Raw genomic sequence first — 14,828 nt, 5'->3', positions numbered from 1 at the left:
CGCTGCTACCCGTCGGGCACGGTCTGGACAGCGTAATAGTCGACGTCCGCTCATCGCTGCGTGGATAATACGCCGGCGGGCCGGCAGGATCTTCCAAACGTATGGTGCACCCGGTACACCTGACCATCGTCAAGCACTACCTATTTTCCGGATCCCCTGGAAACCGGTCACGGTCAGCATAGTTGCCAAACCCGGTGGAAGATTCGGGCCCGTGGCCAGCACGGTACTCACGTTCATTAACCGTCCCGCATACGGGAGCGTGAATGAATTCTTCGTCCGGGCTGCATCATTCGTCGCGTCAGGGGGCACGCGACGACCGTTGCATATGCGTAGCTCCGCTAGATTCCTCCGAGGGAACGTTCCTTCCGAGTTGCTGAAGAGTCAGACACCCTGAAGATGACCGAAGGAAGGTCATTCTCATTTCAACCGCGCATCTACAGCAAAAGGGGCGAAGTTTGTTCGCGCATCTCACCGACGCCCAAATGGACGCCATCCTGGACGGCTGGGAAGGGCTCATCAGCACTAGCTCTTCTGTCCGGGATACGGACTCTCCTACGTCCCAACATGACCTCGATCGACCTCGCACCATCCCGCCGAGGGCGTATCCTCCTGGTTGGCTCAGGGCTTGGACATCCTTCCCTCCCCACAGTGGCTACCCACGCCGCGCTCACAAAACATGCCGACCTCGTACTTTCCGACAAACTGGCGCCAGAGGTGGTTCTTGCGCTGGTTCCTCCTGGTGTCGAAGTGCGTATGGCGTGCAAGTTCCCGGGTAATGCGGAAGGCGCACAAATGGAGCTCATCGAAGCAGCCATCGAGGCAGCCAACCGCGGGCTGACCGTCGTCTGGGTAGATTCCATCAATATAGCACACATAGAACCATACCAACCCCGTTCGTGTTAGCTCAAGCAAGGTGACCCAACGGTACACGGGCGTGCAGGCGAGGAGGTGATCTACTTCCACACCCGTGGATTCGAGCCCGTGGTCATTCCTGGTGTCAGCTCCGTCCTCGTAGGCTCTACCTTCGCTGGTATCCCCGTTACTCAAAGGGGTGCTGCCAGGTCCGTCATCGTCTGCACGGGTGTTGGGCCCCAGGGCAAAGAAGTCAAGGTGCCAGGATACGAACGAGGCCGCACGCTCGTCTGGTCGTGGCATTGCATTGGCCCTGCAGCAGACAGACTCCAAGACGTCCCTGTTTTGAGTACACCAAACATTTCAAGACGAAGATTCCGGATCCCAGCGGCGAGAGGGGGAACACACATGAAGTTCTGAGAGGACAGCGTCCCTAATAAGTGCGGCATGCTATGAGAAACGATACCTCAAAGCTGTATCATGCACCGGCCCGTCATGATGGAAACATGAGATGTGTTCCAGCCGGCGATTGTGGCTGAAGTGAAGGCGAGTTTTGATGTAGCGTCAACGCGAGCACTCTGAGCGGCGTGCTTCAAGAGGAGGTTATGTTAAACGATGTTAACGTTGTAGAGGATGGGGAGGTCGATGGCGAGGCACGAGTTGGGCACGAGAGAGAGCTGGCCGACCCTTGATGGTGACGATGCCCACGTGGGAGTGTGAAGAGAGCATCCCATCATCTGCGCAGCGCCCGAGCCAAGCACCTCGACTTCGGCCAGATTCCTGCTGTACCAACGCCTCCTGGAGCGCTTTGCCACATCTTTCGCCTCCTCCACATCGCAACCGCCATTCACCGCTCTGTCAAACGCGTTTTGACGCGTCCTCTCATTCCTCTGCCAGAGCCACTTCTCACGACCTCAACGGATCCCTTACGACTTCGCTCTCTCTACACTACACGCTTCCCTGTCTCGTGAATTTGACGATCTGCCATGGCTGACTCTGCATACGACCATTCTCCGGAAGCCTCTCATCTCAGCACTCGATTCCTCATTGACCCGGAGCAAGACGATGACCACCTCTCTGAGCCTCACTTTGAGTCTGACGGCGATACAGCCTCGGCCAAGTCCATCGCACTATCGTCTCCTCCTCGGTCCCCTCGCGACTCGACAGCCCTCGGTGTGGCTGAGCACGAAGAACCCGCGGTGACTCCCGTAACCTTCGTTCGCCAAAGCCTGTCGCTCGCAGGTCTGTCAAAACGAGACACCGTCGGAACCGACGCAAGTTCGGAGATCGACCTAGAGGGAGACGGTGATGATAGAAGTTTCTTTGCGCGGAAATACGAGGAGGGAGAGTCGCCACTTTCGAGTGTTGCGCCTTCTGTGTACGACGCGGAGAAGGTCATTTCAAGTCCACCTCCGCTACCACCTTCCCTCCCGCCTTCAGCCGCACTGTCGTCCAGACCACCTTCTGCGGGCATTCGGATGAAGAGTGACACGGAAAGCATCCTGTCGAATGCCTCTGCGTCCACTTCGTATTCAAAGAAGGCTCGACCAGAATCTTTGCTGGTGCAAGCACCACAAGGTGCTCTCGTGTTGGGAATAGCCCTCGTGGACTTTAACCACCTGGTGCGTTACTCTAAGCATCCTTGCATGTAACCCATTATTGATGTATGCTGCCTGTAGGTTGGGCCCAAGATCGAGTTCTCGCGCGGAGATATATTCGAGGATGAAGAGCTTGCTAAGATCTTGCCCTTCCTCGCGCTTCCCGACGGTGCACATCTTGTGAGTTGCAATGTTCCAGATAGTTTCTCTTAACCAATCCCTTCGTAGACGACAGAAGATTACTCTTACTTCCACCTTGTCCCAACTTCTCCGAACCCGAGCACTATCTTTGGCATATCGTGAGGGACCTCGCGACTGGAGTCCGATGCGCTAACTAAATATTCTCTCCAGATGCAATCGACAAATCAGTACCGCTGAGCTTCTGTACAAGGATGCCGACGTCACACGGTCGACTGTCCAGAAGGCTGTGGTGGTCCTAGCGTCAAAGCCGGTGTTCGGGCCTATACGGTATGAGACATAGCCCTACCTTGCTGGGAAACGATGCTCATATATGCGCTCCAGTGACCGCCTCGGGGTCATTACTCGTGCCCTGTTTGCACAGCGGAACTTCAGCGATATGAGCATACTGGACGACTTCTATTCGTCTTTAGAGCATTCGCTTCGGGGGCAGTTGACCGAGAGCGGTCTGTATATGGGTACGTCGGCCTTGGTGAGACGCGATGAGTATGTGGCTTACGGAAGCGACTAGGCACTAGTTTACGCGAGCTCGTGCACAACTTCCGTCAGCGTACCTTGGTTTTGGTTAAAGCACTCATGTTACAGAAGAAGGTCGGTTGTCTCTCGCTGCCCACAACTGCAGACGCTTAAATACGGTCCAGATAATGTTCTTCGGTCACCCCGTAGAGCGCCTGTGCACATATCAATACTCGCTAGTGACACTCATTCCTGGTACGTAATGACACTTCTCAAGCATTCAGTATATGCTAATTCAGGAGCTTAGGTCTTCTCCAGAATTTGGACGACTGCGGTTCGCCGCCATTAGCGAGTAGGGCGCAGAGCCTTACACGGCCAACATCTTTGAAGACTTCCGATCCGAAGAGCATGATGGCATACATGGGTCTCCCGCTCGACTTGTTCGGCAAGGTATGTAAAGCGTGCGTTTACCTTGTATACATATACTGACGTCTGCCATAGGACTCTTTCTTCCAGCCCTATCTGCCCCTGCAGCAGCTCGACATGCTGAAGGATACCGGATGCTGGTTGTGCGGGAGTACGAACTCCATTGTCACCCAGCAGAAGGAGATTGAACTGCTCGTCAATGTTCGTCGCGGTCTCAAAGCTTGCCGTAGTTTATGGCTAACCGGATGTACGAAATAGATCGAGACAGGGGCAATCGAGTTCCGCGACCCGAAACTCGAACGGCTTGTCGGGCTCACACCTGCTGACAGGAAATGGATGGACGACATCGTGAAGGACGTCAACGACGGATGGAACGAGGACTCGGATATGTCTGTCGGCATGCAGTACGTCCGCTGCGTTTGTTACCACTCGTTAGGCCCACGTCTGACACTATCAATAGCTTCAAGGGAAGCGACGACTACCTCCGCCAGAAGGTACATAGTAGCCAGTACCGTGGACACACAGTAGTGCTGACACGACTCATAGTTCGAAGAATACATCAACGCCGCGCTATCATCCGTAAAGTACTCAGCGTTCCTAGCGAAGGGGCAGAACAACGGCATCATGATCCAGGACGGCTCTGGAGACCCCAACTCAATACAGGACTTCAACCCCCTCTGGATCCAAGAGTTCAAGAAGTCGCATGCTTACGAGGTGTGGGAACGAGTCACAGACCCACTTCTCTTCGATCTCATCGAGGCACGGTGCGCGATGCTTTACACCTTTTGCTACGCATATTCTGACAGGTTTTTGTTGGTAGGCATCCTTGTAGCGAGAAGCCCTCAGTTGTCTCGGACATCGGCTTGCGTCTCTCCGAGGGTATCCAAGAGCTCAAGCTTGAGCAGCAGCTCGCTCCCACCCGCGAGGCGATCTCGCGCACCCTGAACGCCGGGTCTACGAACTTCTTCAATGCCGTCGCCGGCGTCCGCGAGCGCTGGATGCAACGCACCCCTAGCTCGACATCTAGCAACGGAAGTGATCCAGCCTCGGACATCACGAAAGTGAATTCCCGCTCGAGCGAAGGCACGCAGTCTCGCAAGAACTCTGGCGAGCACGCCCGGAAAGCAACCATGGACGTGCCGACTACGCCGACATCGACACGCGGGCTCCGCCCGCTGAGCATCGTTGGCGCCCAGGCGCTCTCGCCCCCCGAGCCACCACGGACAAACTCTGGATCGTGGGGCTCCGGCATCAGCTCGTTCTTCTCCCAGCGCACGTCACGTCTCTCGACCTCCTCGGTCCCGGTGCGACCACCGAGTCTCTCGCGCGGCCCGTCTCCAGCGCCTCCTCCACCAGTCCCGCCGATGCCTGTGGACAAGGACGTTCCTCCCGTCCCGCATGCACAGAAGGACATGCCGCCCCTTCCCCCAAGGGAGATCCATGAGGAACCGACATCGATAATCCACGAGGAGCCGCATGACATCGCGAAACACGTCGCAGACGATGCTATCTCTGTGAAGACGAAAGCTTCAGACGACGCGTCGGCTTTCGGTATGGCGATGTGAGCGGCTGGTGATGAGGCGAGGCTGGTTCCTGGTCCCGGGTTTGGTGATGGGTGGGCGTTCTCCGATAGCATACGAGTCCTTGCATGGGCGATACCCATCATGTTAGTCGGTCTGCAGCGCACGTGGCCGCGTGCGCGCCGTTTCGTTAAATTATTCAGCACGTATCTCGCTCGTTACAATGCATGCACGTTTCTCTCCCCGACGGCGTGGCGGCCATAAGGGGGGTGCGTGGGCGATGTGCGGAGAACCACATAATAGCCGAGGGGAACCACAGCGCCTGCCGCGTTTGGGCGAGCAGGAGCGGGCACCGGAGCGCGTGCTTGCGGTTGTCACTGCGGAGACCGGGAGACGCTAGCACGCCCGCAGAGGCCGACAGTGGCAATGAGAGCCCCCACACCCCCGCGCTCTCCCACCTCCCACCACCACCCCCACTCTGACACTCTGCGCACCGCCGACCACCCACCGCCTGCGCACACCGAGCAGACTCAGAGGACTCTGCCGTAAACGTTCCTAGCTGTCGAAACTACGCCGGACGACGGACCGAGGCCTGTGATTCTGCTCCGTGGACCGACCGCGACACTCTCAGAGCTCGGAGTACCGTGACCCATCCCCTCCCGGTCCAGATGCACGCCCACACCCACACGTTCACGTCTGTGGCTGCGCTCGTCTTTGCACTCGGCCTCAGCCTGCGCGCCGTGCTCGGGGCGGCCGTCGTTCCTACAGCGCCCGAGGCGGGGAGTCTGCCTGCGGTTGCCGCAGCCTTTGATGGATCCGGGGCGGCGGGACAAGAGGTACTTGCCGCCGCTTCCTTCGTGGACATGGAGAAGGGGAAGGGCGGGGACAAGGACAAGGACCATCGGGAGTGGGAGAATGGCGAGCTGCCCCCGGTGCGGGACACGGTGGGCTGGGTCGACCCGAGGCTGAACGGAGGCCGGCTGATCGATGTGAGTTCTGTGCTCGAGCTTCTGTATATGCACAGACTAATACAGGTGGTCGAAGTTCGTCACGAAGAAGCTCGGCGAGCCACTGAACATCATTATCTCCTCCCTGTCCGACCCGTACATTTTGACCGAATCTGGCCTGCACAACTACGTCAAGTAAGCAGCCACCTCCGGCTCTGCGCCATGCTCAGCCTCTGACACCCCGCTGAAGATCGATTGGCTTCTCGGAGGAGTGCCTGGGCCTCCATTACGGGTACATCCACGAGGCGGATCTTGGGGACGGCCTTGGTCGCAAGCCAGAGCAATTCCTCGGCCGTCAGCACTACTTCCCGATCATGGGCACCTGCTGGGAGAGCGTTCGAGGCGGGCACCACTTCCGTGCGTGGAAACAGAACGGCACCGATGCCAATAGCGGAGCGTGGTTTCTCGGGTACGCACACAGCCCCTTCGTCATAGCTATGATCGTACTTACGGTTGGCGCTTTCCTCACAGCGCTTCTGAGGAGATGGTAAGGTTCTTTCAGAGTACCCTGTGCCAATTTGCTAACTCAGATTAGGACTCGTCGAAGAACCATATGATCGTCGAGGACGGGTACAATCGGGGTCGTGACTATATCGTCAGCCAGATCACCCAAATCACCCACTGGAAAGGCATGTGGTGGAAGGGTGAAGTGGAGTGGCGTGAAGGTCTCCTCCAGCGCGGCAACCGAGGTGCGTACTCTGTATGCCTGTTCCCTGGGGAGACCGACGCTGACGCTTTGTGTACAGGCGTGAACCACAAGATCGAGCAAGACGGCCGCGTCGCCATTTTGACCATCCTGCGGATATAACCGCCGTACCAACGACGGCCTCAGGTCCCAGGCATAGCCCTTCCGGGCTGGCGCTATCTGTATACCTATCGACTCGTCTCTCATCCTATTTCTTGTGTATCACTAACGACCACCCACGACTATCACGTGTTCCCGGATTTCTCGCATCTATCTATTCTCTTGCATAGCACGGACTCGGAGGGTAGACTCGAGCAACTTGGAGTAGAGGCTTGTGTATGTATGTATTGACTGATCATGTTGGGGGTTTGTACGCAGGTCGATGTGTATTTATGGCCCAGCTGGATGTACTGTGTAGAATCTGCTGTATATACCATCATTTATGTTGAACGCTAGCCGTGCTATCAACGTTGAAGCTCACTCGGGGTGTATACAGCTCAAGATCTATTGGATCTGGGCTGTTTGAGATGAGCATGTGTGAACGCGGAGAACATGGATCGAGGGACTTCGATCTAGATTGCCGAGTGCATGTTTCCACCGGCCGCGCGCGCAGCCATACGAACTTCGTCCTCGCCACGGACGACTCGTTCGACCTAACTCGACATATCATGTCAAGTAAGCCCTCGTTGGGTTGATAAACGGTCCGGGCTAACTCACCTACAGCTAAAAAGCGATGTGCTTCCATCCAGGCGTGTATTGGAGCGCCATAACCACCGGGCAAGGTTCGACTCAGACGCTAGCGGCGATGGCGGCCATGCTGCAGTCATCGCAGACTCAGGCGATCATGCGCGTCTTCGGGGCAGCCTGCTACCGAGTGGACCTCGCCATGTCGCATCAATGGCGCAAGAGCCTCAGCAGATAGAGTCGCAACGAGCCTCCGCGAGTCTCTCGGATTGCCGACGTCGAATGCCGTCCAAAGACGCAGCGAAGATGCCGCAAACGGGGGCAGGCGTGCTTCCACCGCCCGTCGCCGTTTCAGCCCCACCCTTATCTCGCCTCCTTTTTGTGGGGTAAACTTTGCAGAGCGCACGTCCGTCCCTTCAGCTTCAGCCCTCACGCGATCGCTCAGTACACAACTCGAACCGTTGCGATCGACACGCCCAACATGAATGCGACGACCGCTTCGAAAGACAAGCATGCACGGTCCGAGTCTGAGGATTCGAAGGTGGAAAAACAGGACTCTAGGGATGTGAAGTTACACGCCATCTCGGTCGATACGCACGACATCTACGATGGCGACGACTCGGCCGTTGATCCCGTCTACCAGGCCAAGGCACGTATACTCAACGATGCCTTCCAAGAGATCGGAATGGGAAAGTACCAGGTACGTACTCATTGCGCAGTCACTGATTGCAACATATGCCTTACGGCGTCCATCGTAGTGGTACCTCTTCATTGTAGCGGGTTTCGGGTGGTTCTCGTGAGTGGATGCTTTCCGGCTGATCTATACACGCAATATGGGCTGATGTGGGTCCCTCCAGAGATAACCTGTGGCCCGTGAGTCGTATCATGCAGGCTATATACATTCCAGTCTCACCTCCGCGATTACATCGCATAGATCGTGACAGGCCTGATCCTAGACCCTGTGGTAAACGAGTTCGCTTTCCAAGGACCGTACTTGAAGCTTGCACAAAATATTGGCCTCCTGGTCGGCGCGGCCTTCTGGGGCGTCGCCTCCGACGTCTGGGGACGCAAGTGTGTCACATTCCTCCCTCCGTTCTTCGAGCTGTGTGACTGAACTCCGCCGGAGGTGGTGCTTCAACATTACACTATTTATCACCGGTGTCTTCGCCGTCGCCGCAGGGGGCTCACCAAATTTTATCGCTCTTTGCTCCTTGGCGGCGGTATGGAGCGTTGGTGTCGGCGGAAACCTGCCAGTCGACTCAGCTGTATTCTTGGGTGGGTGAAGTGGGCGTGCAGAAACGCACACACACTAAAATACCTTCTCCAGAATTTATCCCTGCTTCCCATCAATACCTGTTAACCGTTCTGTCAATATGGTGGGCGTTTGGACAGCTTGTTGGCAGCCTTGTACGTCTTCTCCTAATCAACTACTGCCTGCTTTGACCTACTCCTGTCACGCAGGTCGCCTGGCCGCTCATCGCCAACTTCTCCTGCGCATCCGCGGCAAACTGCCCACGGTCGTCGAACCAAGGCTGGCGGTACTTCCTCTATGCGATGGGCGGGCTGATGCTGCTCCTCTTCGTGCTCCGCTTCTTCGTCTTCCACATGTACGAGTCGCCGAAGTACCTGATGGGGCGCGGGCGTGATGCCGAAGCAGTCGAAGTCGTGCACCGTGTCGCAGCATATAACGGGCGCGCCTCTACGCTCACGCTGGAGATGCTGCAGGACGTGGAGACGCGGCTGGGCAAGGACGTCGTACCGGGCGAGGCAGCTTTCGATACGAGCGCGAAGGCTGCGGTGTTGAGGAAGATGCAGACGTTCGCGGGGAGCCACGTGAAGGGCTTGTTTGTCACCAAGAAGTTGGCGTACTCGACCACGCTGCTGATTATCGTTTGGGGTACGTCATTCTTATCATCTGTTTTGAGACTAGTGGCAAGACCTGACCGGGTCTCCCGCAGCTCTAATAGGGCTGGCATTCCCTCTGTGAGTTCTCCTACTGTTCCGAGGGAGATTCAGACTACTCATGTTGCTCTAGCTACAACGGATTCGTGACCTTCTTGTGAGTTGAACGGCCGTAGCCAGTGTTATCTCCGCTGACCCCACGCCAGCCTCGCTACGCGAGGAGCTGACTTCGGGGACGGGTCCGTTTACATCACCTACCGTAACGTAGGCATTTTCTTTTTATCACCTATCCTTCTGGTCCTTATCGCGCCCCTTACAGCAAGTTATTTTGAGCGTCATTGGTGTACCCGGTGCTCTCCTTGCGGGATGGATGGTTGAGCTCCCCTACATGGGACGAAAGGGCACCCTTGCAATATCAACGAGTAAGTCGCTTTATCACGCTTAACGAGTTGCTCATATGGACCCTCAACCGCACCAGTCATCACCGGAGTGTTCTTGTTCGCAAGCACGACCTCACGAACGTCCAATGCGCTACTGGGCTGGAACTGCGGTTTCACGTTCACGAGCAACGTGATGTACGGCGTGCTCTATGCGGTCTCCCCGGAGCTCTTCCCGACGAAGGATCGCGGGACGGGCAATGCTATCGTCGCGTCTGCGAACCGCGTCTTCGGCATCATGGTGAGCGTCCTCCTCTCTTTATGTATGCTTCTTTATTGACTGCGGCGCGATGCAGGCCCCAATTATTGTTGGATAATGGCCTTTGACTTGTATGGACTTTATATTACATTATCGGACTTTGATACGCTTTAGTTACCTTTACTTACTTTGATAGCTTTCCATACTTATACTTGTTTGTTACCTTGCTTACTATAGCTCTTAGTCTTCACACTAGTATATTAGTATCGCGCTCGTAGCCCAATACATCATCTTTCCTCTCGTCTACTCTCGCGCGAACTACAACAGGTTATGAGCCCTGCGTTGCTCTAACCAGGACTTACTCGCAAAAACGAAACTCTGCTTTACTCTTACACCGCTTGCTTACCTTATCACCTCGGGATGTCAGACTTGATCACGCGCGCCAAAGTTTCGCCGTTGGACACGGCGGAGGACTGGACGACGTGGGAGACGCAAATGGAGGACTTGCTGTGGGAAGCGAAGCTATGGCCGTACGTGAGCGGCAAGAACGCGCGACCCACGGTAGGGGAGAACGAGACGGTGACGACGGGGAAGCAGGCGGCGTTGGACACTTGGGACGAGAAAGATCGGACGGCGCTTAGCGCGATTAGATTGCGGGTCAGTAAGCGCGTCATCAAGCTGATCAGGAATGTAAAGACCAGTCGCGAAGCTTGGGAGAAGCTGCGGAAGAATTTCGAGGCGAAGGGTCTCGGGAAGATAATAGAGATCCGACGCAAGCTCGCGGCGGCGCGATTTTCGGACGGGGAGGACTTGGACGAGTGGCTGCAGCAGATGATCGAGTGGAGGGAGGACCTCACCAGTCTCGGGCGCAATGTGCCTGATGACGAATTCTCGATCATGTTGCTCGTGGCGCTCCCCGAGTCCTGGCAGGCGTTTGCCGCCTCGTTCCGGGACGATGAGATCGCAGATGCCGATAAGGTTCAGGGACGGATTCGGGAGCACGCGCGGCGGCTGCAGACGTCGGACACTGCGCTTGTGGCAAATCAGAGGCGGACGGGACCTTTGTGTTACAAGTGCGGGAAGCCGGGGCTAAAGCGCGACTGCCCGAATCACGACAGGAAGCCGGCGGGAGGAGGTTCGAGGGGCGGCGACAGAAGGGAGAAGGGCGATCGGAAAGGGAAGGGCGGGAAGACGATGGTGGCGGCAGAATCGGACGGCGAGTCCGACTACTCGTGCGCCGCAATCGACGCGCCGGGCCCAGGTGAGATCGCGCTCCCGGCGGTTGCTGATGACGCGTGGATCGCGGACTCAGGAACGACGTCGCACGTTGCGCGCGAGCGGCGCGCATTTGTCGAGTACGAAAGCACGCCCGGACGGACGCTCCATGGAGCCGGCACGACGCCCATTCTCGGGCGGGGATCTATTCGAATGCGTTTCGTACACAGTGGCAAGACGACTACGTTGACACTACGAAACGTGCTGCACGCGCCCGGCGTGCCGTACAACTTGCTGTCGATCGGGCGAGTGGAGGCGGCGGGGCACAAGGTCGAGATGGACGGCGGGGAGCTCCGACTCAGGAACGAGAAGGGCCGGGTGTACGGATCGGGGCGCCGGATCGGGAACTTCCTCTACCAGGTTGAGGGGGAGATCGAGGCACCGGCGCCTAATGTCGCGTGCGCTGCGGCGGTGAGTCATCCTAAGCGCAAAAAGACCCTCAATGAATGGCATCGCGTACTAGGTCATCCAGGAATGAAGACGGTCGTCGCGATGTGGAAGAAGGGTCTGGTGGAAGGGATGGATGTGGACGAGTCGGAGCCGCCGGAGGACCAGTGCGAGGCGTGTGTGCAGGGAAAGCAGACAAAGGCGTCATACCCGAAGGAGTCAGGCACAGTGATCGAAGCAATCGGCGATTTGGTGGTGATGGACACGTGGGGGGACGCGCCCACGCAGGGTCTGAGCGGTGAGCGCTATTTTTGGGCATTTACGGACGGGCACTCGAGACACACGGAAATCGCTTTCGGGAAGCACAAGTCGGAGGCTCTCGGACATTTCCAAGCGTACAAGGCAATGGTCGAAAACAAATTCGGGCGCAAAATCAAGAAAATTCGGTGCGATAACGGCGGAGAATTCTTGTCTGGGGAATTCAAGACTTATCTACGCGCCGAGGGAATTGAGCTCGATACGACCGCGCCAAGATCGTCCGCCCAAAATGGAATCGCTGAGCGCGTTCATCGGACCCTGCTTGATCGTGCGCGTGCGGCGCGAATTGCGGCTGGATTACCCAAGTTTTTGTGGCCGCAAGCCGTTGCGCACATTGTCTACCTCAAGAATCGCTTGCCGACACGAGCCTTGAAAGGGAAGACGCCGGAGGAGGTCTGGACCGGGAGGAAGCCGAGCGTGGCGGATCTGCAGGAGTGGGGGACGAAGTGCTGGGTCTTGACGTCACCGAGCAAGCGCTCGAAGCTCGACCCTCGATCACAACCAATGCACTTCGTCGGGATGGCTCCTGGCAGCAAGGCGTGGCTATTCTATGACCAGAAGAGTCGTCGCATCGGGAAGTCTCGAGATATTGTATTCGCGGTGCCAAAACGCGTTACAATACAACCCGAGGACGACGATTTCGACTACATATCTCCGGCGCCGCTCGAGGGGGAGAATAGATCGGGAGCTTCCGATCCGATCACCGAGCAGGCCGAAGATGATGTCACACGCCCAGAGCCACCGCAGGCGCCCACAGAACCGGTCCAGGGGGAGTCATCGAGCGTGCCTGAGCAGAAGGTCGCCGGCCCGGTGGCGGGAGGACGGCAGCTGCGTCAGGTGGCCCGGATTGACTACAAGCGCTTCGGCGATACGGGAGAAAAGGTGCAGCTAGATGAGGCACATGTTGCGTGTGTCCTCACGCTGGTAGGCACCGAGTCCGCTAACGAGCCGCGCAATCTTCGAGAGGCTCAGGAACAGCCAGAGTGGCCAGAATGGAAACGCGCGATGGACGAAGAAATTGCGCAGCTCCGGCAACTCAACGCTTTCCGGGAGGCCGATCTGCCATCGGGCCGATCCCCGATTGGGTGCAGATGGGTATACCGCCTCAAGCGCGACTCGGAAGGGCGTATCGTACGCTACAAGGCGCGTCTAGTCGCACAAGGGTTCAGCCAAATTCCTGGGCTGGACTACTTTGAGACTTTTGCCCCTGTAGTACGTATGGATTCTCTCCGGACGCTGGCAGCTATTGCTGCTGACCGCGGGATGGCATTGCGGCAGTATGACGTCGTCGGCGCCTATCTGAACGCTGATCTCGACGAGGAGATCTACATGCGTCAGCCACCGGGCTACGACGACCGATCGGGCAAAGTGCTACGCCTACAGAAAGCACTTTACGGGCTCAAACAAGGCGGCCGCAAATGGAACCAGCACCTCAACCGTGTCCTGGTCGAGGAACTCAAGTTCACGCGGCTAGACTCCGACGCGTGCGTATACGTGAAGGCAAACAAGCTCGGACTAATTCTAGTCGGCGTCCATGTTGACGACATGATTTCCGCAGCTGATGCCCCGGAGTTGTCAGCCGAGCTCGAGACCGGCCTGCGGAAGCACTTCAAGATCACGGATCTTGGGGAGCCGCAACTGCTCCTCGGTCTGGAAGTCTCACGCATTGGTCGCTCGATCACGCTGCGGCAGACGCAGTTCATCCTGAGCGCGCTCAAGCGCTATGGTATGGAAAACTGCGCACCGGTGAGCACGCCCATGGATCCAAATGTCCGGCTGCTCAGGGAACCGGATGATGCCGATTTGTCCGAGATGAAGGACGTCCCTTACCAGGCAGCGATAGGCACGCTGATGTATGCGGCGCTAGGCACCAGGCCCGACATCAGCTATGCAGTGCAGACGCTCTCCCAGTTCAGCTCGCGCCCAGGCCCCGCGCACTGGACAGCCGTAAAACGAGTCTTCCGCTATCTCAAGGGAACACTCGATTATGGCATCACTTACGGGCGTAAGGGGGAGCCGCGCGCACGCGCATACTATCGGAACCTGCGTCTTGAAGGGTACTCGGACGCAGACTGGGGGGCAAACCCGATCGATCGCAAGTCGATCTCAGGTTATGCGTTCCTGATCGGAAGCGGCGTCATAGCGTGGAGCTCGAAGAAGCAGGCCGTAGTGGCTCTGTCCTCCACTGAGGCGGAGTACATGGCAATCTCGTACGCGGCCAGACACGCCATCTGGATGCGTACACTGCTAGCCGAGCTAACCTTCGCGCAAGAACAAGCCACCAAGCTTAACGCGGATAACCAATCTGCGATCGCGCTGTCGAAAGACAATGTCCACCACGCGCGAACTAAGCATATCGACATTCGCCATCACTTTATTCGCGAATGTATTGAGTCGGACACCATCGCACTCGCGTACGTGCCGACCGACGATAACATGGCTGACTTGTTCACGAAGGCCCTCGCGCGCGAGCGTTTCCATACGCTGAGGAAGCAACTCGGCATCTTATCGGATGCAGAGTTGAGGGGGAGTGTTGGATAATGGCCTTTGACTTGTATGGACTTTATATTACATTATCGGACTTTGATACGCTTTAGTTACCTTTACTTACTTTGATAGCTTTCCATACTTATACTTGTTTGTTACCTTGCTTACTATAGCTCTTAGTCTTCACACTAGTATATTAGTATCGCGCTCGTAGCCCAATACATCATCTTTCCTCTCGTCTACTCTCGCGCGAACTACAACAATTATCGCACTGAAGGCCAACCTAGCGACGTCGGTGCCCATCTGGGTTTCCGGCGCACTCTTCCTTGTGGCGGGCTTTATCTCACTATTGCTGCCGTTCGAGCCGAGGGGAAGAGCATCAATCTGAGGGCGTTAT

General features: G+C 56.9%; 4 protein-coding genes across 4 annotated transcripts; all 4 read left to right on the top strand.

Moving 5' to 3' along the window:
- Nucleotides 1-564: 564 nt before the first annotated feature.
- Nucleotides 565-1,201, top strand: TRAVEDRAFT_46652 (tetrapyrrole methylase; the record flags this gene model as incomplete). Its single annotated transcript, XM_008039188.1, has 3 exons — nucleotides 565-849; nucleotides 904-1,110; nucleotides 1,172-1,201. 3 exons carry the CDS (start codon nucleotides 565-567, stop codon nucleotides 1,199-1,201), a joined length of 522 nt encoding a protein of 173 aa, XP_008037379.1.
- A 617-nt stretch (nucleotides 1,202-1,818) lies between these two features.
- Nucleotides 1,819-5,290, top strand: TRAVEDRAFT_147292 (uncharacterized protein). Its single transcript, XM_008039542.1, has 13 exons — nucleotides 1,819-2,474; nucleotides 2,532-2,630; nucleotides 2,679-2,749; nucleotides 2,802-2,918; nucleotides 2,973-3,106; nucleotides 3,160-3,239; nucleotides 3,290-3,359; nucleotides 3,412-3,554; nucleotides 3,606-3,731; nucleotides 3,789-3,934; nucleotides 3,991-4,024; nucleotides 4,077-4,294; nucleotides 4,351-5,290. The coding sequence occupies exons 1-13, from the start codon at nucleotides 1,839-1,841 to the stop codon at nucleotides 5,093-5,095; spliced, it is 2,619 nt and encodes an 872-aa protein (XP_008037733.1). The 5' UTR covers nucleotides 1,819-1,838; the 3' UTR covers nucleotides 5,096-5,290.
- Nucleotides 5,291-5,913: 623 nt separating this feature from the next.
- On the top strand, nucleotides 5,914-6,865 carry TRAVEDRAFT_121813 (uncharacterized protein; the record flags this gene model as incomplete). Its single annotated transcript, XM_008039541.1, has 5 exons — nucleotides 5,914-6,039; nucleotides 6,095-6,192; nucleotides 6,248-6,485; nucleotides 6,593-6,746; nucleotides 6,804-6,865. The coding sequence occupies 5 exons, from the start codon at nucleotides 5,914-5,916 to the stop codon at nucleotides 6,863-6,865; spliced, it is 678 nt and encodes a 225-aa protein (XP_008037732.1).
- Nucleotides 6,866-7,907: 1,042 nt separating this feature from the next.
- Nucleotides 7,908-14,819, top strand: TRAVEDRAFT_121715 (MFS general substrate transporter; the record flags this gene model as incomplete). The annotated part of the gene is made up of 13 exons (XM_008039540.1): nucleotides 7,908-8,126; nucleotides 8,185-8,222; nucleotides 8,284-8,299; nucleotides 8,361-8,497; nucleotides 8,553-8,701; nucleotides 8,754-8,833; nucleotides 8,888-9,323; nucleotides 9,385-9,409; nucleotides 9,462-9,485; nucleotides 9,535-9,592; nucleotides 9,648-9,750; nucleotides 9,807-10,012; nucleotides 14,646-14,819. 13 exons carry the CDS (start codon nucleotides 7,908-7,910, stop codon nucleotides 14,817-14,819), a joined length of 1,665 nt encoding a protein of 554 aa, XP_008037731.1.
- Nucleotides 14,820-14,828: the final 9 nt, after the last annotated feature.

Source organism: Trametes versicolor (genome assembly GCF_000271585.1).
Source record: "Trametes versicolor FP-101664 SS1 unplaced genomic scaffold TRAVEscaffold_5, whole genome shotgun sequence".
Taxonomy (NCBI): Eukaryota; Fungi; Basidiomycota; class Agaricomycetes; order Polyporales; family Polyporaceae; genus Trametes; species Trametes versicolor.
Note: the sequence above shows the minus strand (reverse complement) of the source record. Positions and strands in the feature narration are given on the sequence as shown.